Source organism: Phalacrocorax aristotelis, chromosome 5, assembly GCF_949628215.1.
Source record: "Phalacrocorax aristotelis chromosome 5, bGulAri2.1, whole genome shotgun sequence".
Lineage (NCBI taxonomy): Eukaryota > Metazoa > Chordata > Aves > Suliformes > Phalacrocoracidae > Phalacrocorax > Phalacrocorax aristotelis.
In genome coordinates, this window is record NC_134280.1 from 66,724,567 (window position 1) to 66,751,706 (window position 27,140).

At 41.3% G+C, this 27,140-nt stretch overlaps 1 protein-coding gene across 3 annotated transcripts in view; it reads right to left on the reverse strand.

Moving 5' to 3' along the window:
• NAV2 (neuron navigator 2) overlaps positions 1–27,140 on the reverse strand; it is a 233,064-nt gene that overhangs the window by 83,778 nt on the left and 122,146 nt on the right. For all 3 annotated transcript variants that reach the window (XM_075094971.1, XM_075094973.1, XM_075094974.1), the window contains 5 exons: positions 25,804–26,902; positions 22,955–23,067; positions 19,422–19,530; positions 17,126–17,515; positions 3,138–3,260 (listed from right to left, as the gene is read on the reverse strand). In XM_075094971.1, the coding sequence (XP_074951072.1) occupies positions 3,138–3,260; positions 17,126–17,515; positions 19,422–19,530; positions 22,955–23,067; positions 25,804–26,902 (1,834 nt within the window). The remainder of the gene's footprint in view (positions 1–3,137; positions 3,261–17,125; positions 17,516–19,421; positions 19,531–22,954; positions 23,068–25,803; positions 26,903–27,140) is intronic.

Below are 27,140 nucleotides of genomic sequence, written 5' to 3' on the forward strand. Positions count from 1 at the left end.
GCCAAAAGCAGGAGATGCAACCGAAATGCCACCCGCGGCCAGCAGCCAGCTTCAGCTGTGAGTCCTTCTGAGAGTTAAAGTGAACGTGGTCTTGTTCTTAACTAACAGCATGACAAGACCGTCACTGTAGTCATCATAGATCTGAACCATGATACTGAAACACTGCTGAAGAGCATGCTCAACACTTGAGCTGTATTCTTCCTACAGGCCACCAGTGCCACAGCCACTGGAATTAGCAAGACAACATAATCTGCTGTCTGCTGAGACAGGTCCTTAGAGCCAAAAGCTGGGAAGACCTTTTTATGCCCTACGCTTTTATGCAAAGACATGTGATTCACGCAACCTCCAATTAAAATGTAAACGTGAAACAATCCAAGTTAATCATGGTCGGAACTAGTTATTTAAGCACTTCATCACTGAGGGTTTTTTTAAGATGTCACATAGACATTTCCCTAGTAACAGCATTAAAGTTACACTTGACAAGCTCACCTTCATTCATGCAGTCTCCTGTCCTATTCACAAGGCAATAATACATCATCACAGGTCTGGATTATCTTATCTAAATAATAGGTTATACAAGTAAGCAATTACAGAAAGATTTACTCAAATCTAAGTTCCAAATCTCTTCCCTCTTATCTATACATATTCATAAATGCAACTTACATATACGAAAGTAAGGGCAGAATCAAGTCTCAGATCAAGCAGCTGTGCCTGACAATGTGAAATCAACTTAAATCACCAGATGGTACCCACCAAGTCCGTGTACAGAGAAGAGGCAAAACCATAGGTGGCTAATTTGCAACCTTTAAAAAAAAAAAAAAAAATCACAAACGAAATAAAAAGGCATTTTAAATGCCTTTTTTTTTTTCATTAAAAATGCCTTTGTTCTCTGCAAACACAAATTGTCTTAAAGTGAATAAATAAGCTCAGCTGTGTTGTGCAATGATTCCATTAACCTTGCAATCAAGCATTAAATTAAATTGCCTTGTTTCTATTTCCCTGCTGCAGGGGAAAATGTACCTTCTAAGGTCTGTGCTTTATATTACCAGAGCCAGCAAGTAAAAGCTTCACAACTAGACTTCTACAATTAATACCACAAGAAACTAAACAAGTAAGCAAATTGCAAAAATTCCTCTGATAACTTTTTAATGATTAACCTTATACTCAAAGGTTCATAGCCTTCCACACTCCTCCTCCCATGCATTCAATTAACATCTGCTTTGAACAAGTTAAATTTAATCTTCATACATTTTATAGGTGTACCAATAAGGCAGAACTCCTGCTTGCCTCCATTCACAGGATGAAGAAAGCGATTCATTACTGCACCGTTTTATTCAACTCCTTTTTCCTTATGCCAATTTTCACCCTGGAAAAGTGCCGCTCAAACTAAGATAAATTTTTTGTTTAAACCGCACATCACGATCACCCAGCAACCAAAGAGAAGCTATTTTTAAATCACTGCCCTATTGTCAGAAAACTCTGATCTCCTGTATAAAGTGAGTGGGCTTGCATGCTAAATGGGAAACACTAAACCAGACCAACACATAACAACGTCACCAACTCTGGGAACAAGGGTGATTTTTCTGTGATCCTGTGTTGCAGCTAAATTGCCAGCCATACAGAGTCTTTATTGTGTGTAAAGTCCGTCCCTCCATGTAAACTGAAAAAATGATTTCCAAAGCAGAAACAACTGGCATAAACTAGGGATTGCATTTCAGTGTGCGGCAGTCCCATTCTAAGCAGAATATATTTAAACGCGCAAACAACCTCTCTTGTCAAAAGTACGTAATTGGTCCTCCTGTGTGGTGTCTTCAGGGAAGGAGCCTAGCCAACGAAACGTGAGAATAATTTACGTGCCAAGAAAAAGTGTCGCAAGCACAGAAAATACTAGACAGGGGAAGAAATCAATGACGAGAAATGTATCACTAACTCTCCAGAAGGCTGTTATTTAAACAATAACATAATTTATATTAGATGAATTCTCTGCTGTAAACATATAGCTTCTGTTAACGTGGCAACATCCAGAAGCCACAGCAACAGGCGAGGATGATACTTGCTTAGTCTTCAGTTGCATCACCAGGTGGCAACACCTTCAGCCACGGCCAGCCAGGAGTGAGCACTGCTGGCCGAGGGTGGGTTTCAAGTTGCAAATTTCAGAAACAGGTATGAGCTCCTGAAAAATCCAGGCATATTTTACAACTGGCAAGCATACGTTGACTTAGTAAGTGAAACTGAGCTAAGATTCTCTGAGGGGGTTTATTTCTTTTGTTTAGATTTACCTTCTTGCTCTTTACCGATACCAAGAGAACACCAAAGCAAATTTAGCATGGCTTTCTTCGAAAGCAAGGCTACGTTCTCTATCACTTCTCTTTCCTTAGTAATCCATGCGTCGCTATCAAGAAAGTACCAGTCGTATCAGGCTCAGTCAACTGCATTATGTCCCAGGAAAAACTTACTGATAACAAAACAAAAAGTGAAAAAACTTTTAGCTCAGAAATTTGTTCCAACCTGTAACTCAAAATCCGTGTTTCATACTCTGGGGCCCCTCATGGAAGAAAAAGGATACGGTTCACTTACTACATCAACAGTAACGCTCATCAGCTTTAGGTTTGGAAAGGAAAGAAGCAGCTATAGGCTGGTGCCATTAAAAGCACAAGTATTTAACCCATTTTTCTCAACTCTAACAGAATACGGATCTCATTGCTATCCATCTTCCCGGCTTCCTTTATGATTGCACTCCCATAAATTATGGATTTTTAGTCCCCTAATTCTTGATCTTTGGCCTTGACCACTCGCACTGAAACACTGGACTTAGAAGAATAAGTGGAATTGAGAAGAGAATTAGGTCTTTTTTATTTCAAGCGCAACTAAAAAGACAAGTTTTACATTTTCTTGAGTTGCATCCTGTGCACAGAAACCCAGATGAGATTTCAGCAACACAATCAGAAGACATGAAGTCAGCATTTATCCTGACACCTCTGTGAAGGTATAACCTAAAACACCCTGGAGAAGCTTATATCCACAGATACATCATCTGAATTCCCAAAGCTATTTAATCTTAGAGATCCAATATCCATTAGACACAGTGTGAATCGAACACGCCATTATATGTGAGCATTTGCTGGATGCGACCTTACCTGTCAGCATCTCCGAGTCCCAGTGAAGTATTACGCTGCATCGTCTCCCGCACTGCAGCCATGCCATCAGGCAGTCGGTTTAACCTTCGAGTATAGAGGCCCAGACCGCCATCGGTCATATACCTTCAAAACAGCAAAACAAAATGTCATGCTTAGTAAAACAATAGAACTTTTAGCTATTACTGTGGCTCCTGTCTTCTGCATGTTTTTAACTGTATATTGCAATTTCCCCTCTCTTAAGTTACAAATATTACTCAGAATATGAAGCAAGAAAAATGTCATTCTTTATTAGATCAGAGATATTTTTTTGCCTCTCATTCTTCTCCATTACATCTTGCACTCCTCTCACCAGTAAGAACTGAACTTCAGCATAACTGTGACAAATGAATAATACTTAACTTTCTCTAAGGATGCCTAGATGGAAGTCATTTAATATTTGTGAATGCTATCATTAGTTATCCCTTCCTGTCCAAAAAATGCATAGTTTATACCATCCTGAAGTCTTCTATGCGGGCTAAAACAGATGGAAATTGTAATGCTTTTACAAGTTCACTGCAAAAATGACATTGAAGCCAACCTAGATTTTGTCAATGGTCCTTGCACAACGAGTATCTCAAGGTTTATTGTGAGAAATCAAAGTTGCGCCAAGAAAAGCTTTTTATCCAACCTTGTTTTGGCTCCTACCTTGTACTCTGTCTGCAACTGTGCCCTAGAGACATCTGCATTTATAAACAATTACTCTTCTTAGATATTAAAGGGTCAGGTGTATATATGATACTTCACAAATTGCTGGGATAGCACATTTCTTATTTTCTAGTTTAGACAAATGAAAAAGGAATCTTAAAGTGAACAGAGATGACACTTGGTGGACAAGAATAGACAGATGTTGCTGATCACCAGGAACAATTCCTCACAGTAATGCAGGCTGCATTTTTGCTGAAGTCTGTACCGATGCAGACAGTTAACAGCCATCACATAATGTAACTTCAGGATGTGAAACTTTCGAGAAAAGAAAGTTTTAAAACCTGTACAACCACCTACCGCTTTGGCTCTGCTTATGAATAAAATATTTTAATATATTAATGCTGATATTAAGAAGTTACTCCAGTCTTCTCTTTAGTAGCTTCTCAAAGAGCGGCCCTACATCAATATCTCAATAATGTTTTAAAATATTCTGTGGCCTTTCACAACAGTAGTAGGTAAACAAGTTCAAAGCGTCAAAATAAACCAGGCGGATTTTTCTCTTGGTTTAGCTTCATTTCTAAAAGTATTTCTGACTGCAGATATATGCGAGCTCGCTTTGAACTGGGAAGGCAAGTCCCACTCGCCTCTCAAGACGCTGACCTGGAGTGAGCTCTGGGCTACCACAATCAGTTCATCAGCCCAGGTACATCTACAGGAGCAGCGCTGACACTTGTGTCAACACACCGTAAAGATTTTCACACACCTGAGGCAGAAATAACTCTAACAACTCCAGCAACACGGCCGCTGTCCCTGGCATACCGCTGGACACGTAACATACCTCGCTGAGTTCGGCGTTGACAGGATTGAATCCTCTTAATCCTTTAGGCACTCGTAGCGAAATGACAGCAGCCCACAGAATAAGGTCCAGACACACAGGACACCTTCCTCTTGCTTAACAAGGCACAGAGCTCTTCCCCTAACAGCGAGACACCCCCATCCGCAGCAAGAGAGGACAGATGCTCCTAGCTGCAGCCAGCAATGCCTCTGCTGGCGAGATGTTACTGCAACAGATGTACTTTACCCAAGTCAAATTCGATTACTACTACGTTTACAAAAACGGGATGGTAAAGAGTCAAGAAGCCTTGCACAATCTGCTGCTCAGCATTTCAGTTAGATATATAAATTGGTACAGGGCCTTCCCAGGAACGACTGAGGAGTCTCTCCGGGGAGTCTAACAAAGCGGTTGCTAAGCCCATCAAGTCAGACACAAGAGTATTCCCTGTTCAGCAAATCTGCGGGGACACGATTCTCCAAACTCATAAACAAAGACTGTAAAAAGCAAGAGGAGCACTGTAACTCGTGTGAAATTCGCCTTAGGTCTAGCATTCTAACTTCTGTTTGACATAGTTTATAAATATTTTATTGTGGACGAATATCTTTTTTCCTTAAGCTACTAAAATAAAAGAAAGGGAAAGAAAAGCGGAGCTTAAGACTATATCGTTATACAAACATGCAAACAGTGTTTTGCAAAAACACCTCATGTACATACGCTAATTCGTTTATTGCAGAAACTTGTCTGCACATGAAACATGTTTCAGTATGAATACCCGCTGTACACGTACTGGAAAATGCAGCTTTTGGCTTTGCTGTCAGATTTCTGGCATACGACTAGGCCTTTGATAAAAAATTATCAACTACAGCTGAAGTAGACTGTTCTCCATACTTACTATTTAGAACACATGAAATAGCATGTATTACTCTTAAGAGATAGACTTGCTGAAATCATTGGAAAGCCTTTTTGTTAGCATCAACAGATTTTAGCCTCTACATAGAAGCTCAGCAAGCTGACAGATTAGGGTAAGTCTGCAGTTACATCAAACCGAAAACTAACAGTCAGATTTTGATTGGCTTTATGCACTCATAAGTCTTACGTAAGTCAACGGATGCCTTTGGCATCTTTAACGACTAGATCATGAGATTTTCTAAGCAAGACCCTGTAAAAAAGCTCAGACACAGATGACAACTTTTACCCACTCTACCAATACGACAAGTTTCTTACATGCCAGAACAACACAAGATAGGTTTTTGTATTTCAAAACAGGTTTGTGTAACCACAGATTGAAAGCTTTATATATATATATATTTTTATTATTATTATTATTACACACAATGTCCCCTACACAGGAATGTTTCATTTCAAAAACATGCCAAAACCAACAATGCCTAAAGTCCTGCACGCAACAGTGAGGTAAAAGAATAAGGACAGGTACTAGCTTCTAAATCCTGTGGAGAAAAATGTATTTACAATAAATACACTTTAAAATAAATGAAAAAATTAAATTCTCTACTATTGGTTAGAACGGAGGAGATTAAAGTTACTGGTGCCACAAACCTCCAGCCGTTGCTTTCTTTTCCTTCCTTTCCATCCCTTCAAACTTAAAACTGTCTTGGCTCTCAGAAACCATCTTGCCTTTATGCATACAACATTATTATTGCAGCAGCTTTTTGCTTTATGAGAAAGGAGACTATAAGGCAGGTATATTTTTCTAAAGTCAATCTTACATGGTTTCACTCAGGGAGGAATAAAACCAGGCAATACTATCCTGCACGTGTATAATTCCAACAGCACTCAGCGTTAACTGATTTTTTTTTGCCATATCCTACATTTACACAATATGGAATGCCAGCAGACTAGCCTCTCCTCTGCAGTCACCCACTGCAGTCCAAACAACTGTATTAGGCCAGTTATCAACTAGGTGTAATTTCTTCACCTTTTCTTATTAAAAAACATGACAAATTTACACTAGATGCCTTGCTAGATTTATGAATGCTAATAACTCTGGAAGCGCACTCACTGCAAAAACAAGTGCTTTGAAGCATTTTTCTACCTGCCCCAAAATAAGAAAAAGTTTAAATGCATGATCTGGGAAAAAGAGTAGTATCCAGAATCTGTGACTTTTATACAGATGGGTAATTTCCACATATTAAAAAAATTTAATAGCTCACATGCTTTAGGGATGGTACCAACAGCCAATGGGGACTGAACGCCTTTAATGAAGTTGAATATAATACTACTTAATAAATGGACAGTGAGATGATGATGATGATATTGGCTAAAAGAAGTTTCTAATCTTTTCAGGAATTAATGCTTAATACTCACCTCCCTAGTTTCACTCTTCATCAGCAAGGAAACAAAATTAACAAAACTTCTTAGAATATCAGAAGACTCAGGCTAAACAAGAGCAATATTATGCATTTCTGACGCACAACTGGAACTTACAGCCCACTTTCTAGGTGACGCTTTTTTTCTATAAGAAAGTGGCTCCCTGCCCCATATTACAGGCCTAAAGTAATTTGCTTTGGAGTTCCCTGGACAACCTGGACCTTTAAGCTTCTCTTTTCTTTAGCCAAATACACCCTTTCTGTGCCTCTGAAATGCTGAATGCTGTAATAAGTCCTTCCAAGTGCAATATTTTTAGGGTTTTTCTGATGCTGAAGTGATTTATTTCCCTTTCCTGAAAGACGCGCAGAGGAAACAGGAACGGGTTATGCCAGGGATCAGTAAAATCCAGCGGTCTGAGTCACTTGACTTCTGTCCGCACTCTCTACTTACCCATGTACACAGCCAACAGCACACCTACTTTTACAGTCTGACAACTCTACCACTTCATATATATTCATTTCACTCAATGTATGAACATGAATTTTCCAATTTTGAAAATAGACAGCCAAGGGACAGGCATTCTTCACTCAAGTATTAGGAAGAGAAGGAGCAGCAGGTAAGTCAGCCATGCACAACAGACTGGGCAAGCCTACCCTGGTCTGCTCATCATCGCACGGCTCCGTAATCCCAAACCCACAAGCAGGAGACCAGCAATGTGCCCCAAAACTGGAGCTGACTCTGGCAGCCTAGGTCCTCCTGCCTTCCTCTTGGTGCTTTGGATTCAAGGTTAGTTTGGAAATAGCAGCCTCCTGGCAGAAGACTTGCCCAGCCACCCAAGTGCTTGAAACCTGAAGAAACAAAAAGCTTGTAGGAATTGCAGCTTTTGGATTATTCCACATGTCAGCATCCACTTTGCCACTCAGAAGTGTTCTCTTTCAGCTGCAGCAATAACACACTGTTACGCTTAATGTTTCCTTTAAATGTTTATTTTCACTAGGCTTCATCTGCCTCGTTATTACAGTCAAAGGAGACCAAGAGACTTAACAAGCTTTGAGAATCAAAGGAGGAGTCTACCTTGCCAGTCGCTAAAAACCACCAACAGCAGAAATTTCTCCACTGCTGTTTCTGAAGTATGAGAAATGTCATCAAAATGATCCTGTCATTGCAACCAAGAATTTGTTCTAAATCAGACGTAAAAAGAAATCTTAGCCTAACAGCAGGACGATAACAACCCCACCAAACTTCTCAGGTTAGTATGAATTTGGTCTGCCTCTTCCATCATGGCATTGGAATTAGACCATATGATCTTTCCCATGGCGTGGTTTTAGCTGGGATAGAGTTAATTTTCTTCACCGTAGCTGGTTTAGTGCTGTGTTTTGGACTTGGTATGAGAATAACATCGATAACACACCGATGTTTTAGTTGTTGCTAAGCAGTGCTTACACTAGTCAAGGACTTTTCCAGCTCCCCATGCTCTGCTGGGTGCACAAGAAGCCGGGAGGGGAGGGGGCACAGCTAAGACAGCGGATTCAAGCTGGTCAAGGGGATATTCCATGGCATGTAACGTCATGCCCAGTATATTAACCGAGGGGAGCTGGCCGGGGGAAGCAGCAATCGCAGCTCGGGGACCAGCGGTGTCAGTCAGCGGGTGGTGAGCGATTGCATCGCTTATTGTTTGGTTTTTCCTGCCCCCCAGGGTTTCGCCTCTCTCATTATTTTCCTTTTCATTATTTTATTATAGTTATTGCTATTACTGTTTTAATTGTTACACTGTTCTTATCTCAACCCACTAGTTTTCTTTCTTTGGCCCTTCCGATTCTCTCCCCCGTCCCACAGGGGTGGGGAGCGGCTGGGGTGGTGTTTAGTTGCTCTCTGGGGCTGAACCACAACACCATGTTCCCCCTCTAGTCCTTCCATCCATTATTCTTGCCCAACCACTCTTTGCTGTAATGCTCACCACATCAGCACAGCACCTCATCTCTCTAACCAAAGGGTTGAACATATAGCCTGTCTATAAGCCTGCGTCTGTTTTAAATTCCATTCTTTGATCCACAGGAATTTCAACAAAGGCATTCAGGAACAGGATTAGGTCCTGCACTTTCAGGTAGGGACTGCTAATACATTGCCCAAATCCCTAACGTTAGACCAAATATTACCTTTCAGGTTCATACAAGCACAAACCTATTACTCACTTCATTTAAAATTTAATTCTATATTTAAGGCAGTCTATAATTTATAAATTTATAATATACTTTCACTAATAATCAGTAACGGTTTGCAATTAAACTAATGAATGAACTATGAAACTTCATAGTTCATGAAATGAACTTCAAAATTATGTTTTGAAGATGCTCAAACCCAAACATGGAGTAAACCAGAAAAAACCAACCCAAACAGTAAATGACTTGCACTCTCAAAAATCCTAATCACTGCTGGGAAGGAGGAGATACCTCTTCCACTAATGGGGAAGCCAGGAAAAATGAGATGATGCAAAAACTCATAAGTACATTTTAGTTTCATAGTTTACTTGGAGAAACCTTTCACCTGTAAGTCATTCATAACATGAACGGTAACTGATTATTCAGACTGTCCAAACCAGTTTAGAAGCAAAACAAGTTCACCCCCATTAACTACTTAATCCTCAGACCTTTTTCCTGGGCGGGGGTGGGGGGCAGGGAGGGGAGAAGAAATCTACAGAAAGAAGTGCCTTCTGTGAAATCAATACTTCTCTATGTGGACATGTTTCAAGACTGCCTGGCACATAAGTCATTCAGCAGCCATCAGATAACAATTTTTGGTCACTGCTGCCCAGGGCTAAATTTATTTCTACATGTGTTCTCAGCTGGGTCTCCCTTTCAAGAAGTCTGCAGGCTTGTTACTCTAAACCTTTCATTTCCTAAGGGAAGGAATTCCAAGGACAGTCTAGCCTGTAAGGGACTTGGGGGGCTGCTGCCACTGTAGGTCAAATCCCATACATATCCCCACATCTGCTGCCTCCAGGGCACTGGCTTCTCATCGAGCTTCCCAAGAAAGCAGTTTCCTGTGGCGTTAGCAGTCTGAGATAGGTATGGTTTCAGAGAAACCGTCAGTATATAAGAGAAGAATATTAGACTGAAAGAAAGCATCTCTCACATCACTACATCCATTCCTGTTTCAAAGGAGACTCTTCTAGTATATGATCCTCTCCAACACTCACTCAACCTGCTTGCCAAATGCCCCTTAAGCTTAAATTCACCTTCTTCTCAAGGAAGAGGCTTGCTCCACAGCCATTTTTAAAATTCTCTCTACAAATCTAGTCAGCCTACCCAAGATGATGATGCAGATTAGGCACTGAAAAGCATCCATTTAAGGTAACTTGAGTTTAAAAAGCTATAGTTAGTAGATAAAATTATATTAATATTTTTATATTAAATGTGAATATTATTTTATGTTCTCCTTGCTTGCCTCCATTTCTCCCCCTTTCTTTAGGCTGTTTATGAGAAGAAAGGGACAGGTTAAAGCTTTACTTATTCCTCTTCATCTATCTTGGAGTTGAATGGCCCTTCAGTAATGAATGGAGCACTGTATCTTGAAGGAGAACTCTTGCTACTTCAAACGCCAATATTAACTATTAACAGCCCCCAAAGCAGGCTTCAAAGAAGCCAGGTGATTAACATGTGTACAAGACGATAGCAAGACCTGAGAAAACTTATGGGAGGAGTCTAGGACAGATCCTCCCCAGGTTTCAGAGAAGAGTTTGGGCAGCGACTCTTCAATGACTTTGCTAGGAGAGGAGGTGAGGGCTTCTTTAGAGCATCAGGACTTCATTAGGCTTAGAAGAATTTTTCCTCTTGTAACCAAATGACCAGTAAAAGCTTAATTATTTTTAAGATGCAATATCACTTAACTATATTTATTGCCATTTCCCACATTCTTCTCAACCTATGTCTTTAATTCTGAGCAGATTTAGTTCAATCCGGTGAGGCCACCTAGTTCATCCTAAACTGTGTGACTTAGAGGCCATGGCTCAGAGCCATGAGCATTGCCTTTATGCAGCAGTCAGGCCCTAGCAGATGTTAAGACTGGGATCGAGAGCAAAGCCTCTCTAGCCCAAATCTATGCCCAGCATACCCAGATTAAAGGTGAGCAGCACAAGAGGGTAATTAAAAAAACCCGGTCCCTTCTCTGTCTGAGGGGATTAAAGTCCCCATTACTCATCTCACAGAAGAATTCGTCTGACAACCAGACTAACCTAACACTAATGCCAGACTAAATGCTCTCCAGAGGATGAAAAAGGGCATCAGTCATCCACCCTACTGGAGTTGGGCCAGTGGGCAGTGAAACCCCAACGGGTCACCATGCTGGAAGGCTCACCCGTAGGAGGGAGAGTAAATTACAGCACAGCCATTCCAGCGTTTGGAAGGAGAAAGGACCAAGCCCTGGGGTTCCAATTCCCAGCTGGTTTCTGAAATTTACCCAGTCATTCACTAACATAAAGTGAACGACCCCACCTTGGGAGAGAAGATGAGAGAAGGTAACCTGACAAGACTGGAGAACACCCAAGAGGTCAATACTTTCAGGTGTGCAAACGCCACTCCGGACCCCAGTGAAACATGGGTGGAAACTCATTACTTGAGAGAGGACAAGCTGCCGGCCTGGGGAAAGCTGAAGATCCACCAGAATCAGACAGCTGTTCAATGGGGGTTTGCTATGCCAGTTTTGATTTAAATCCTTTCTCAGAATCTCTTACAATGAAAATCATAGAAATAAGCTATAGAATAAGTGACCCATTTTGCATTGCCCTCTTTAATTTTGTTTGGGAGAGGAAGGATGTGTGACCAAAGAGAAGTAACGAGGGAGTGCTGCTTCTCCACAGGTTCTCAGCAGGGTCAGCGGCGGAGGAAGAGTTACTCCACAGTGGCTTTCAGCTCCCTCACGCCTACTCCCTTCCTGCAGATGATCCACATCGACCAAGTGTGTATGACTGCATCTCCCTCTACTGGCTAGCCCCAGAGTGGGACCGTATTTTGTCCACTAGGTTTCCTAATACCTTCTTATAAAAGTCAAAATTTCGAGTTTGCCTGCCTGTCCCCTTCATTATTTGTGTTAATTATCTATTTACCATATATAGCTACTCTTCTGCAGTGTTGAACAGATCAAAACATAGAAGCCAGTCCTAGCAAGACAGAAGGCAGTTCAAATAAACACTCTGCTCAAACAGAGAAGAAAAATAAAATAAACCTCCTGATGATTCTTAGTCATGTTGAAGTGTTATAGCCATATAAGGAATGCAGTTTTACCCATCCACTGTATTTAGATGAAATCTTACAACTAAAATCATACCATTTAAAGAGCAATGCCCTGTAAAATGACTAACCCACTGTAACTCTAAGCATACAGAAAAAATACAGTGGCAATAACCATGACAAAAAATAGGTCAGAAGAGGCTATAGCTAGCACTGAATCAGTGTACAGGGTGAAGAGGTTCTCATTCAGACCGTGATTAGGTCAGCCACTCTTGATTTCTAGCTAGCCAGGCGTTACCTGCAGCAACAACCATTCCTGTTACAGACAGCTTTGAAGGAAATGGTTTCTCTTACACACTGTTAGCAAGAACAAATTTTATTAGCATAGCCCTCCTTTTCTGTCTCTAAAACCTTAGCCCAGGTGAAGGTCTGTTACACCACGTACGAGCCCGACATCTGAAAAAGACACATCGCTGACTGACTAATAAAAACAACAAAATCAAGCAACTGAGCCGCAAGAATCATACTAATATCCATTACACTTCACCGTTCAATGAAATCAGCCTTCAATTTCAGCTCTTCATATCAAACTCTTCTTTGCCTCCTAATAGATAGAACTCCTACATTTCAGCCTACAACAGAACTCTGTTCAAGTGATGGTTTTGGTCCGCATTACTCAAGGGTAGACAGACCTTTGCACCACAGAGATGATTTCTACCTAGGGCACAATGCTTTTGTGTAGGTTGGATTGACTCACTGAGCCGAAGCAGGTTATAAAGCCTGATTCCCCAGCCCAGAATGGCCTGCTCTCCCTTTTAGCATCCTTTCATCCATGTTCCCAATTCACCTGCTCGTAGTGTGTGTAGAAAGATCCCTGGGGAGCATGAAGGCTTGAATAAACAAGAAGGAATCACAATCCCATGAGCATCACGCACACGAACACATTATATTTTGATTCCAGATCTCTATTTCTGCAACCTTGTATCGGTCCCAAAGCATTAAATAAATGGGGAGGTTAATAAAACAGTAAGTCTGCCTCCCCCCACCTCCCCCCCACAGCTGCTGCACCTGCAGGAGGTCGCTGCAAGGAGAATTTTAGCATAGGGTCCCTGAACATCACAGGCAGGCCGAGCCCTTCTGTCCTCACCTCATAGCGGAGGGAGCAGTTCGCTGCTAGGCTGGCTAAGAGAAGTATGAGAGAGTCACCAGCTAATATTTCTTAATGAGATACACTCAAAAGAGTGAGCTGGGCATGACCCAAAACCCAGCCTGGCACGCAGCAGACCCACGGCCCAGGCAGAGGGCTGCTCACATCTGCCCTGCCTCGAAGTTCAGGCTCTAGGGCGGCTGAGCTGTCAAATCGTCAAACCTACATTTTGTTGGAACGTAGCTGGAACAGCCATGCTTCTGCAAAAAATTGTTTTGACAAGCTGCGTTTGCAGACCCAAAGCCATTTCCTGAGAAAATTTGTGACCAGCACTAATTGGGATATCCACGCTGTTAATTCTGCACAGAAAGCTGCGCACTAGGGTAATGAAAACAGGGGCAGAGGATTAATTAAATTAAAAGAAAAGACTTTTAAAAGGCCGTTCTGACAACAGCTCTGTTGCTCCATTCCAAGGACAGATAAAAAGGAAATTAACTCTACATCTCATTAGAGACAACTCGGGGGAAAGGACAAAAAGAGGTAGGAGTGTGTGTGTTAGCAGCTAGAGGGAGACTGGAGCGGACAAAACCTTCTGAACAAACCCAAAAAACCCATGAGAGTTAACACCCCCACCAGGGACACTTTGGGGTGGGGACAGGTGAGACAACTCTGGGCTTTGGGGTGCCACTTTCTGATAGGGCTCTGAAGCCTCGAGCTCAGGCCGCCACTGAAGGAGGTGGGGTGGGTGCTCGCTCCCCGCCTCACACAAACCCGAGACCTGTTTCGCTGCCATTCGGTTGACGTTTTAGCTCCCACAACAAGACAACGTCTTACCTTTGATCCAGTCCCTGGAGACTTTCCTAGCGTAAGGGATATTTGCTGCCCATTTGGAAAAGATACTCTTTCTAACCCCATGAAAGCAACCCTGGTGTCTGCCAGAGCTCGGCTTGAGCAGGCTTATTAAAGGAGGCCAAACGAAACTTCCCATGACCCAGTACATTTCAGAGAAAGCATCAGGATCACAGGGCTGAAATAGTTTATCTTGGCTATTGGATTTATTTTGGTTGTAACAAATATTTTGGCTTCCTTCCCTTTCAGTTTGCCAATAAAAACACAGATCCAAGATTTTCAGACTACAGGATTGTAGCAATTCTGAAAAATGACAAAGTGAAACACATACCAGCTAATAAAGAGCTATTCATGCGATAAATGCCCTCTTGTGCTGCTTTCCACACACTGTAACTCAGCTTCTGGAAATATTGGGCCTGTTCACCCTAACATTGATCTCAGCGATTTGTTCTGCAGCAAGTCACACGGATACTTTCTGTACAAGCGACCTCTCCGATTTCTAAGCGGTGGATTATTCCTCTCCCACAGACACAGTGCTATCCTATTTTTTTATTATTGGGAATAAACCGACATTGGGAAAGATAACTTATGAAACGGGCTACCAACACATCTGTTCATACTGGAGATGGTAATCCGGCATTATTAGGTGTCAGTGAGATTCACCAAAGGTAACACCCTCATTTTTTTAATCTCTCCATTGACATTGAGATTATATCCAATGCTGCTATTGCAATTCAATACTGCAATACTCCCTTCTCGGGGAATCCGCACACGCGATTACGCTCCACAGACTATGTAACCCCAACACTGTGGGGCTGCATCCAGGAACGCTCCCTCCAAAGGCCCACCAGTGCAGCAACAAGAGGACCTCCAAACCCTGCCCACAACCTGCAAATAGAGCTGGATCTTTCTGACAAGGGATTGACCTACAGTAGAGATTCTACTCATGGAACTTAGCCAGTGACTCCAATGGTACTATATAAATCAATAAACCAACTCACATCATTCAGCAAAATAGGCTTTTGTAGCTAAAGGCAAAAGATGTGGACAAGAAAAAGACATTTGTACACATAATTCTTGTCCTAAGAACTTTAAATTGAGATCTCATTTATCAATCTATGGCTGGTTATATGAGTAAAAACTGAAAGTCAACTCCCTCTTTTAAAAACTAGTGGGAAATAAAGAGTCAGGTACCCAGTTAAAGATGTTCTAACACTCGAGGCTAGGAGTGAGGTGTTGTAGAATATATAACTCTTCTGCCACAATGTTATATTCATCATTCTTGGTATTATTAATGTTATGTAACTCACTGCTTTGGTGACAGATGTACCAACTGGGAAAACCATATTATGACTTTATTGGTGCCTTAGACCCAGATCTAAAGACCACTCCTGGCTTTTCAGAATATAGAGACTTCCATTTTTTACCCTACAGGATGACCAGATAGACACAGAAAAGGAAACGATACACAGAAATGAGCGATGGCACAGATTTCTCTGGAAATATCATTCATAAACTCAACAGCTTTCTTATTCTTTCCTTTTCCTCAACCTGGAATCTGAACTTTATACACAAAGTAAAGATCTGCAGAGACTGGGGCTCCTCTAGGATACGAGCAGCAGATGCCTGAACTGACACAGTTCTGCTGGGGACACTTCTCAGCTCATGCTCTAGGTGTTTTATAGAAACCATGGCGCTACTCAGAATTTATTTTCCTCACTTCTAGACCAAAATTACAGCCACGAGTTTGAATAAAAGTCACAGTCCAGAGGAAAAGCAATAACTTACTACAATAAACACCGCGAAACTCAGGTATAAGCTGATTTATTTGAGGAAAACACAGGCGCTTTAGTGATACAATGCATTATTAATGCAGCAACAGCTACCGGTGCTTTATCTGATATCGAGTTTTATACTAGTTTTTGCATCAGCTTCTTTTACTATATGCTTCCCTAACAAAGAATTAAAAATGAAGTGTCTGACTTTTCAAAAAAGGACAGTATGAAAACATCCAAATATTCACAACGGACAGAATTAATGGAGGTTTCCAGATCGCATAACTTAACTGGTTAAGGTAGCGACAAAGCAGCAGCTGGATTCCAGCTTTCCGTTTCAGTAAGAGACACTAAATCTTCCAAACGAGCCAGTGCTACAAGAAAGGTCACTTAGAAAAAATCACAGAAAAGCCAAGGATGTGAGATAGCCTCTTCCCTAAGAGGCTGCCACAAAATTAAATATGCCATTTACACCTCGAAGATCAGTTTTAACACCAGTCTCATGCTGCCGTACTTGAACTAAGCAAAAATGACTGTACTTCCTAGAAGGAACTGAAAACGGACATAGTGAAGTGAATAGTGCCTTTGGAGCAAAAAACAAACGCTTTTCCCAGTCAAGGAGAGGTAAACAGTTGATGTAAAACCTTGTTAACAATCGTCTATCAGTTCATATTGCTGCACTTGTTCTCTTGACTTTCTTTTGCGTGTACAACTATCTTACCCTCCAGAGAGATGTAAACTCACTTCCAGGGAACTGTCCCCTCAAAGCTCAGACAGCAAAAGGGTTCAGTAAAAGCACAGAAAATGCCTCACTCTCTCCATCTTGTGGGCATAAGTGAACGTTGCAGCATGTGTTTGACGACCACAATGAACCCAGACTCGGGAAAACATTTAATCATGTGCAAGAGTATGTTCATATATAGGAACATTTTCTTAATGTGCACTTAAAACTTAAATCATGTGCTTTAATCCCACTGACTAAATTCACTGGGATAATGAGCTGTCTCTCCAGACGCTTCTTAAAGCTAGTACAATGTCTTTGGGTTTTTTTCCTTTTTCCAAATAATCACAGGAATACAGTCATTAAACACAATGCAGGAATCACATAAAGTGTAGTATTTAGGAAGAAAAGTAAAGGCACTGACCCGCTTGTGATGTCATCAGCTCTGATATTCTTGCCCAGCACATCCCCATCGCTCATATAGCCAGTGGCATCCATGGCGATGTCTTCCAGATCGATTTCATCGCTTCCCTTGTCCGAGACGTCAACGTGGCAGACACTGCTACCGCGGGACGCGAGTTGCCTCCGCAGAGGTGCTGAATACATGTAACGTCCCGACTCCGTGTTGATGAAGCGGCTGGCATTCCCTCGCGGAGGATATCCATTTCCCATCGACGGCGCGTCGCCTGCCTGCAGGCGGGGGCTGGACTGCCCCAGTCTCCACGATAAGGGGGTCGGTCGTCCCGTCAGGCTGAGGATGCTGCGGCCGCTTATCTCGGTAGTGACGTTGGTGTCAAACGTAGTTTCCAACGTGCTTAAAAGAATAAAGAACAGATAAAAAATAAAAATAAAAAAATTAAAAGATTAAACGGGGCCTGCTGTACAGAGCATGGTGGGATTTCAGGCGATCACAAGACCCTACATCCTGAACAGCCACCACATTACAAACTGTTAGTAACAATATTAACAGAATTTACCTGCTACAACGCCTTAAGAGAGTTTGGTCCACTCCTCCAACACCGTTCTTAAATAGCGATACTCACACCCAGGCCATCAAGTGTTCAACATGTATGTGAGAGACTTAAGCAGGAACTTTTTAATGGATTATCCACAGTATCAAAGCATAACTTTTTCATCCTCAATCATATATAACTCTATTATACCACAGTTTTGCCAGTCTAGGCAAAGGGGTGGGATATTAAGCTGACTCAAGGAAAACCAACGGAAGTATTATTTTTCTGATACATTTTCTTTTTTTGACTGCATTCATGAAAGCCCTAATCACGTGGAGACGTGTCCAGCACCAAGACAGTAGCTATTTCTACACTGAGCAAAGGATTAAATTAAAAAGTAAGAAGGCAAAACAAATTTGTTTTTCAAAATCTATTTCATGTATTCATTAAGTGAATATATTTTTCAAAATATTGATATTTATACAGCACTCTGGGTACAAAAGCATTTTAGGTCACAGCCTGTAAATCTAGTTTTCAGTAAGTGTCAGCTTTGTTACATCTTTCATTCTCTGTGTCCAAGTGTGTGAAAATAAATCCTAGTACAGTAGGAGAATGCTGTGACCACTTATCTCGGTGATGCCATTGGTGTCAAAAGTAGTTTCCAGCGTGCTTAAAAAAATAAATGTATTTGATTAAACGTAACCTGCTATATGGAACCTTCAAAATGGAACTGCTACACCATGACATTTCAGGCGATGGGTACAGATTGCAGGACTACAACTCCGAACACTCGCAGCTTAGCTGCAGCTAATCTGTAGCGGCAACTTCTTTTACCCACACGAATGCCCCTTTTCCTTTCCTGCTCAACTAACGGAGTGTTGGTGCTTTTTTTATGATGGGTATTTGTTTAAAAAGGCAGCATTGTACTATTTGCAAGACAATGTCACGTACACGCTGCAAACCCCTATTCATCCCACAGTTTCAGTAATTAAATCATAATAAGCTGTCACATTAATTGCAATTTGAAAAGAAAAATAGCACTGGGAGTTCATCTTTGCAAGTTCTGCCTCAATTTTAGGTACAAAGCCAAACGACCAAGTGTTCCCCCATGAACTAATTTAGGGCTGCAGTCCATAAGGCACTGAGCACTAAGTAGGACCCCGACCTCATTAGGACCCTCCCATTCAACACTGAAAAGATCCGAGTCACAGAATGTTTAAGTGTAACAGCCTTTGTTTATTTAGAGCATACTTTAAACATTACCGAAGATTTATAAGCTCTGCTTTACAAAGAAGAAGCAGTTATGTATGTGGATGACTAATAATATTAGAAAAATTTGTTTGTCCAAAAACTGCTCAGGAATTCAAGTTATGCACTTTATCAAGTGGGTCAAGCACAGTTCACCTGCTTATTTAAACAAAATATTGCACATAGGGTGAGAGGGGTGTAATGCACTGAAGTTGTTCAAGAGTAAGATGAAGAAACATTTTAAACTGTAACCTATATTCAAACATCACCCGCCTGACAAGCACTGATTATTCTCCACCTTTGATTCTGTATACAACCCGCCGTCACCGATTACTCATCGTACGTCTTAATAAACACTGAACCCAGTTCAGCGTCTGTGCTTTAAAGACAAAAAGTACAAGATCAGTATCTCCCAATGTAGTGTGAAATCGTTTTTCAAGGATGCAACCCAGCCAGATCTAAGAGATGTAAAGCAAGAGCACGATTTCCATTTTCTTATAAACCAAGTCATGCCATTACCTGTGAGTGACCTGGGTTCCCCGTAAACTGGACATCGTTTCCTCTAAGTTCTGTCGCAGATCGGCAATGTTTTTCACAGTTCGTAACCGCCGAGCTTCTGGATCCTCTCCTACAGGGAAAGCAAACCATTAGAAAGGATCAGGCAGGGAACACCACAGAACTGAGCTGTTACCTCTGCCCGAATCGGTCTCTAACGCATTTTTTCTTTCTGTTATTTAACACACTAAACTGACTACGATCCAGATACCGTTCCCCTACGGCAGGCACCTGCCGTTGCTGCAGCCGGACTGAGAATGAGCTCTGTACTGTTAACTTTATTTCACAGGCTGCCTTTGCACCAGATGTTCCTATATTGTCATTTCCCCATATGACCCAATTTAAATCCTGGTTAACTTTCAATCTCATTAGAAGATATACTCCATCAATACCCCCCTTTCCATCTCACATATTGACACAATTAGCATCAACCCGACACAGCCAATTTCTCCAATGCTATATTTTCACTAGACCTTCTTTTCCCCATTTTAAATAGATCTCCTTCTACAACAGCAGCTTTCCAGTAAACTAAATTGTGTTGACTGGGTGCTCCCATGCTGAGTGACGTTTCAGGTAAATTAGCAAAAGTTCTTGCTTGTCCACAGCACGACACAGTTACCGTTACTTAAGTGTGTGACATGACACAAAGTTGGGGGATGACTTTTACTTTCCCTGGCATTTAGAAGTCCTGTTCTTTAAATATGCCATTATAAAACACATTTATGTCCTGTTCTTTAACTCTAAAAGCAGAGTTTATATACATTTAAGAAGTCCTCCTCATTCCTCAGCATAGTTTATTTACTTGCTCTCAGCTGTCAATTAAGAAACACTTTGGTTGCTAACTCAGCTGAGCTTTATGTAGTTAAAACTTCTAAGAGGTTAAAGAGAAGTGAATTTCTAGTAGTGCCAACATATTCTTTGTAAGCTGAATACTGAAACAGAAAACCTCCAAAAAGCTGTCACAAAACTTCTGTTGGACACAGAAGGAAATGATTTCATTCTAGAGGGTTTACAACTCATGACTAAAGAAAAATACTGCAGGAAATTTAAAACTTTTCAGATTTTGTATCCACCTTTTCTGCACAAGTGGTGCATTCTTAAGCTGCCAGGACACCGGTCATCCATACGATCGCTAGTTTGGCTGGCTAGCTATATATTACACAAATCGGAAGTGTTAAGGACCAGATAAATAAGCTGTGGAACTTCCCACATTCTTTGCTCTAAACTTCATGTTTCTGAAAGATACCAGGTTCGTAGCACAGAAAAACCAGGTCACATACTCTTGCCTGCAAAGCAGCAGTGGCACGAGCTACTCGCCGAAGTACTGGAGCCCCGGCTACAGGGAGCTATCTAGGGAGGGGAAGGTAGACTTAAATGCTTATACCGTCATTAGCCTTTCCGAGACAAACAACAATGGCTCATGTTAGCCATTTTTTTTAAATGGGTCTCCCTGGGAAATCATCTCCCTGAGATACAACTCACGTAGGCCAAATCGTCCAACAATTATGATCTGGCTGGATTGGAAATAGCCACCTAACAAGACCAACTCCTCGAGCCAATGGGTCTCTGGGACAGAAAATATTTTCTGCATTCGCGGATCTACAACTTTTTGTAGTAAAGAACAGAAAATATTTATAAGCCTTTAGCCTAACAAAGGTCACAGTGCTCTTTTACAGATCATTTCTCTCATAGATATGAAGGCAAACAGTAGAGAACTTTTTAGGGGAACATACATGAGACTAGGTAAACCAATTTCTACTGAGATCACTCTTAATGCCTGAATTGATACAAAATTCTTACTTAAATGACACTCAACTGCTTAAATTATGAGTATACTTAAAAGAAAGACATTGGATAGTGCCATTGGACCTTAATTATTAAATCACTTAGCTCTTCATAAATAAGCAGTATCATTAAATTATTCAGCTTCCAGTTTTCCCTTCCTGTCTTTTTTTTAATATGTGTTATTAAATTAAAAGCATCAATAACTGCTACGCAGGGAGGGAAGAAATCTGTCCCTTATTTCTTCTAATATATTTGGGTTGAGGGACCATTTAGTTTTATTTATCCTTTCCCCCAAAGGCCCCTTTATGGGCTGCTGCTGTCTGCGGGGTTTGGCTGCACGCAGCTGGGTTTTGCATCTCCGTTGTTTGAGGCTGTCAGCCACCTTCATTTCTGGATCCCCAAACTTACATATTCTTCTTGAATAGTAGTTTGTATTTACATAACATCGGTCATTAAAGACTGAAGACCTTTTGTGATCTATGAACACTTCTCAGTTTACAGGGCTGAAATCCACCTAGGCCACCAATAGGGTGATTAAGAGGTAATACTGAAAAAGTTTAAGCAGCTGGACACTGTGTTTCTTACTTTGAACTGGCTCTCACATTTAAATATAAACCCAAAAATGTTCTCAAGGATTTTATCCCTTGTTTCATTTGTCTTTTAAATATTTAATCCACCTACATATAAATCATACACACAGATACGCTCATTTATGCATTCCTGAAGCCCTTTTCCTCACCAATGACTCTGCCTCTTGCCTTTGCCGTCAGCATACGCGCACACAGGTATAAACGCGGCATTGACAGAATATGTAACGCAGTATGAATTTAATCCAGTTGTGAAACTTTTAGCCACCTGATTCCAAGCAGGACAATCCGTTTCAAAACTTACATTAAACTGGAAGACACCAAGACTAAGTAGACGAAAAAACCTGAGATGTTCTACTGATCAGACATACTGCAATAGCGGGCAGTAAGCAAGTCAGACATTGCTGAAATTGGAATAGGAGGAGACTTGACTGTGACTTTAAAACCACATTTTAGATCTTTAGTAGAAAAAGGTTGCTAAAAATTGCTTTGTTAAATTCATTAGCTTAAAAAATATTGCTAATTATCATATAATTCTTACAGCAGCAGGAATTCCAGATAAACATATGAAGTGCTTTTGAATTTAGACTGCTACTGTCTAACAACAATCAGTTTCAGCTTCTGTATGTTGGACACAGTAAACTGAAGTTGGATTTTGGTCTCTTATTGCTGCAAAGACCCCTTTCTCAAGCTGATCAGATTCATGTGAGTGAATACTGAGATTCCTCCAAACCCATAAATGAACCAAAACATCAGGGAAGTTAATCTCTCTTGTAAGCTCTGAAGCAAATGTCAAATGTGTGGGAATACTTAGGATCCTTATAAAAGCTTAATGATAAAAGGTGCTGCACATCTCCTAGGAAAACATCCAGTACGCAGAATTCCTAGTGATTTGAAGAAATTTGGGGGGGTACACAATTGTGTAGAACTTGAGCTTCTCAGATTATTGACACCCTGTTTCCATTGCTAAAGAGCTGAAAGAAATATCCTTACTAATAAGAAATAATGCCTTAGGAATAAATCAAATTCAATCCCCCCTAAAGAGGGAGCTCCTGCCCTCAAACTTGCTTTAGCCCATTCTTATTTAACCAGACCACAGTCAATAAGTCATATTGCAAGACGTACCTGAGAGGTCTTCGAGAGCAGGCTGTCCAGTTTTGACATAAAGAGCAGAATCCATGCTGACCCCTCCTGTGCTGGCCTCGGCTGTTACGTTCCCCTCATTGTCTGTCTGCGATCTGGAATGCCAAACAAAATAGAGAAGTGCAGCCACTCTCCATCAACAGTATCTCAAGTATAACAACTAGACAACTGCACCCGCCATCAGCTGCTCTGTCCCTCTCGCCAGAATAACCAGCAGACTGATTTTACATAATTCATTAGTCCCATGGTGAACTATGTCCTAGAAATGGAAACAAGCACTCAGCTGTAAAAAATAAAAAATTCATAGTCAAAGATAGGCTTCACAGCTCTTCAGTCAGACTCTTCAGACACTTGGATTTCCAGCTAAACTTCAATTATCAATAACATTGTTTGCTGTGGCTAATCTGATCATCTCTAATGAACTCTGTACTGCATAAACATCGAGCAGGTAGGGTGCGATGGCATTTATACTCCTGCTAACCACCCGTCAACGACTAGCAATATCGCTCCTCATTTGTATTCTGAACTAAAAAAACTGGTAGAACCAACTTCGAACTCCAATTCATTGTCTGGCGTTGTGCTGTCAGGTAATGAAATGTGATGTCATGAGGATCTATTGTCAGATTCGAGGAACAGATCTTGCCTCATTTCATTTTACTAGTTGCCCCGTGTTTTGCTTGTAGAGCCGCATCAACAAGCGGCTGGAAGTTCTCCTGACCAAAGGGTAAGTGCTGTACAAAAGGGAAGCAGCAGCAGGGAATTACTATTCCAATAGTCTTATTTTCAGTTGACCCTCTATGAAACACAGCGCAATTTCTCACATCTTTTATTTAAAAAAAAAAACCCAAGCCAAACAAAAAATAAGTCTATAGGCAGCTGAAAAGTCTAGATGAAAGAAATTTTAACTGATAGCAGAAAAGACCGGAGACTAATACTGCAATGAATTAACAAGTGCATTTTGCAGATTCAAAAAAGTATCTGGATAGTAAGTCTATAATTATGCTATGTTTGCTTTGCAAATCAATACAATTTGACTTTTCTCTTTCCTTTTAAAGCCAGCAAGGTTATCCAGTTCAGCCTTTTTTCCTACAATGCTGAAAAGACTATTTTTTCAATTTCTCAGCATTTTGTCCATCAGCCAACAGGCAGTTTCATTACTGCTTGTTGTAAAAAGTGAAATAAATTCTGCCTAGAGTTTATCAGTATGTTTGGGTTATAGGAAACATAGGGATTGCATCCACTTTTACACTTTAGATGATGACATCTACATTCAAATCTAAGATGAACACCAAGTAGAGAGCTTTTTACTTTATCTTTTGACAAGACATTGTAGTGATAAACTTAACAACCCAAAGCATCATGAACACTTTTTTGCCCGTTACGAGGGACAAACAATAAAACAGTCAGTTTGCAATCACAATTTTCTGCTAAATTATGGATTAAAAAAGCTCAAACTGCACTGGGAACATTTAACTCACAACAAATCTCCAAAAATTACCAGTAGTAGATCCCACCCTCAGCCAAAGATGCAACAACAATGTTGATGTACGTAGGCGAATGCAAAAGCAAGGGAAATCCAGAACATGGACTGTTAATACAAGTTTTAGTAAGATAAATTTTTCCCAACTGGTTCATTTTCATGTGACCACATCTCAGAAGGACACCTGACATTTTATCCCATACACACAGAGAGAACCCTCAAGGGGTCAGAAGACTCAAGGGGTCGCTCTTCCCATTTTGCATCCTGCATAGGTCTTTGGCATCCCTCTCCTTCAGGTTGATTCAATTTACATCCACTTTTGTTTAAAAAAATGTGGCCAACCATTTCTTGCGCTACATCTGCCAAGAGTTCAAAGGCAAAAATGCCTATAGTAGGCATAAAAAAAACAAATATGGGAAAGGGCAACAGAGGTGACCAAAGGTTATGAACAGCATCTCTACAAGTAAAACCTAAACAGACTGGGGCACCTTAGCCTAGGAAAGACACATTTTAAGGGAGGGAAGGACATGATAGAGGCCTCTCAAATCATGAGCAGCAAGACGATGATGAAGACGGAACCACCGCTTGCATTCTCTTCCTACGAAAGAATTAAGAGGTGTCAAGGAAAACTAGGAGATGGCTGCCAAAACCAGAAATCCCACCACCTGACTGAGGAATTTCTTGCATCATGGTCAGGCCGGGGAACATGTCATTAAGAAGCTTTGTTGTTTATTTCCCTCTTCCCTATGTATCCTCTACTGCGAATGTCAAACAGAAGATGCTGGGCTAGATGGAGGTTAGTTGTGACCCCATACGGCTGATCTTTTGCTTATCTCATTCAGCACAGAACGGCAGACTTTGTGCTTGGCCTTACCTGTACTAAGGGGTTTTTATTATTTTTTTTTAAGATTTCCCATTACTGCTTATAGTGAGGCAGCTCCACCACTGTTAGCCACACTGAAGAGCATGAGTCTGTCTATGTCACAAATTGGCATTGTTACAACTTTTAAAGCTATGCTGCATAAACCAAACATAATCTACATGGTACAAAACCAGCTAAGAGCAGTACCTGGTCAAGAAGGTGTTAGTATTCTCATCTTAACTGTTAGTAGGGTCAGATACAACAATTATTCACCCTCCTATCTATCACAACTTTTTATACACGTTGGTCTGATGGCCTTCACCAACAGTTTTCATGTAAACGTATAAACTGTCTACTCTTTTATGGCAAGAGACTTTTACATGACATGGCATTCACCTTGCTGCCTCGCCCCCCTGAAAGATTGCCCAAAATGAATCTTCCTATCTACGCGTTGTGTTCGTAACAGTCCATTGGAGAAGTTCACCATACCTGTACATGAAGGGAGCTACCGTGGCAGTGTTCGGGTGGCTGTATTGCTGTTGGGGATGAGGTAGCTGAACACTCACAGTATTGCTCCCTGTGGTGTGTGTCGTCGCGGCGGGTCCGTTGACAGCTTGGCTGCTGCTGCTGCTGTTGAGGCCTCCTACGCCTTTTCCTTCGGAAGAGGCTAGGCTGGACGAGGAGCTGGAATGCCTGCTGTCCAGCTGAGACTTCTGATGAGAGAGCCCCGAGCCAGCTTTCCCGCTGCGGCCTCTCTCACCTTCCTTTGCAGGAACGGGGGCACTTAAGGATTTCCCTGTGGTGGTTTTCATTCCTGGTTTTGGTATTCCACTGTGCGAAGGGGCAGAGGCCTCCTTCTTGGCACTATTCAGCTTTCCTCCTTTAGGGATAAAGCTTGCGATCTTGGAGGACTTTTTTGGCATCTCTGTTGTTACTAGTGCTGTCTGTTCTTCTTTTGGTTCCTCTTTCACATCCAGCTTTTCAGTGACAGATGTTCTCTTTGCAACGTCTTTACTTTTATCCTTTTCTTTCTCCTTCTGTTTCTCTTTATCCTTCTCATTACCCTTTGGAGAACTTTTCTTATTAGTTAGCGCCCGGCTGAAAGTCCTTTGTGCAATTCCCTTAAGTGCAATTTTGGGACTACTGGACATCGATCCCGGATTGTTCACATTCTGATTCGTGGCATCAATTTCTTCACTTTCCTCAAAGCTGAGAAGCATCTCTAGCTTTTCACAACTGTTGTCCCGAGACCCCAGACACTCAAGCGTTGTCCCTCCTGCTTTGGAGCCTCCTTTGCTATTGAAGAGTTTTAATTTTTCAAGCATGGATTTCTGACCGTTGGGAGTTGTTTTGGCGATTTCCAACGGTGGCTTTGGAGGCTCCGATACGGGCTGCTTTACAGATAACATGGAAGACGTAGCTGTGTGCTTAGCACTAAGGGACTTGCTGCGCCAAGGTTTAATAGCAGAGCTGGGCTGAGGGATGGCTGATGAGTTATTGCAACTAACAGTACTGCTGCAGCTTTGAACTGAGGATGAGACATTTTCATTCATTCCTGTGGGCTGGGAGGCTGTACTGTCTGCAGGCTCTGGAAAAAACCAAAAAACAACCCAAAAAACCAACACAGTAGTACCTGATATTATGACTAGTCTGAAATTCTTTCTGTAATGAAACATTAGGAACTTTACACTAATAACATTAGGAAGATAGACACATATCACTATTCTCAACATCAGTATCACTTAAAGAAAATAAAAGCCATTTTTCTTTTCCTACCCAGCCGAACAGCAACAAGCTCCTACTATGTAATTTACATTTACTTGCTC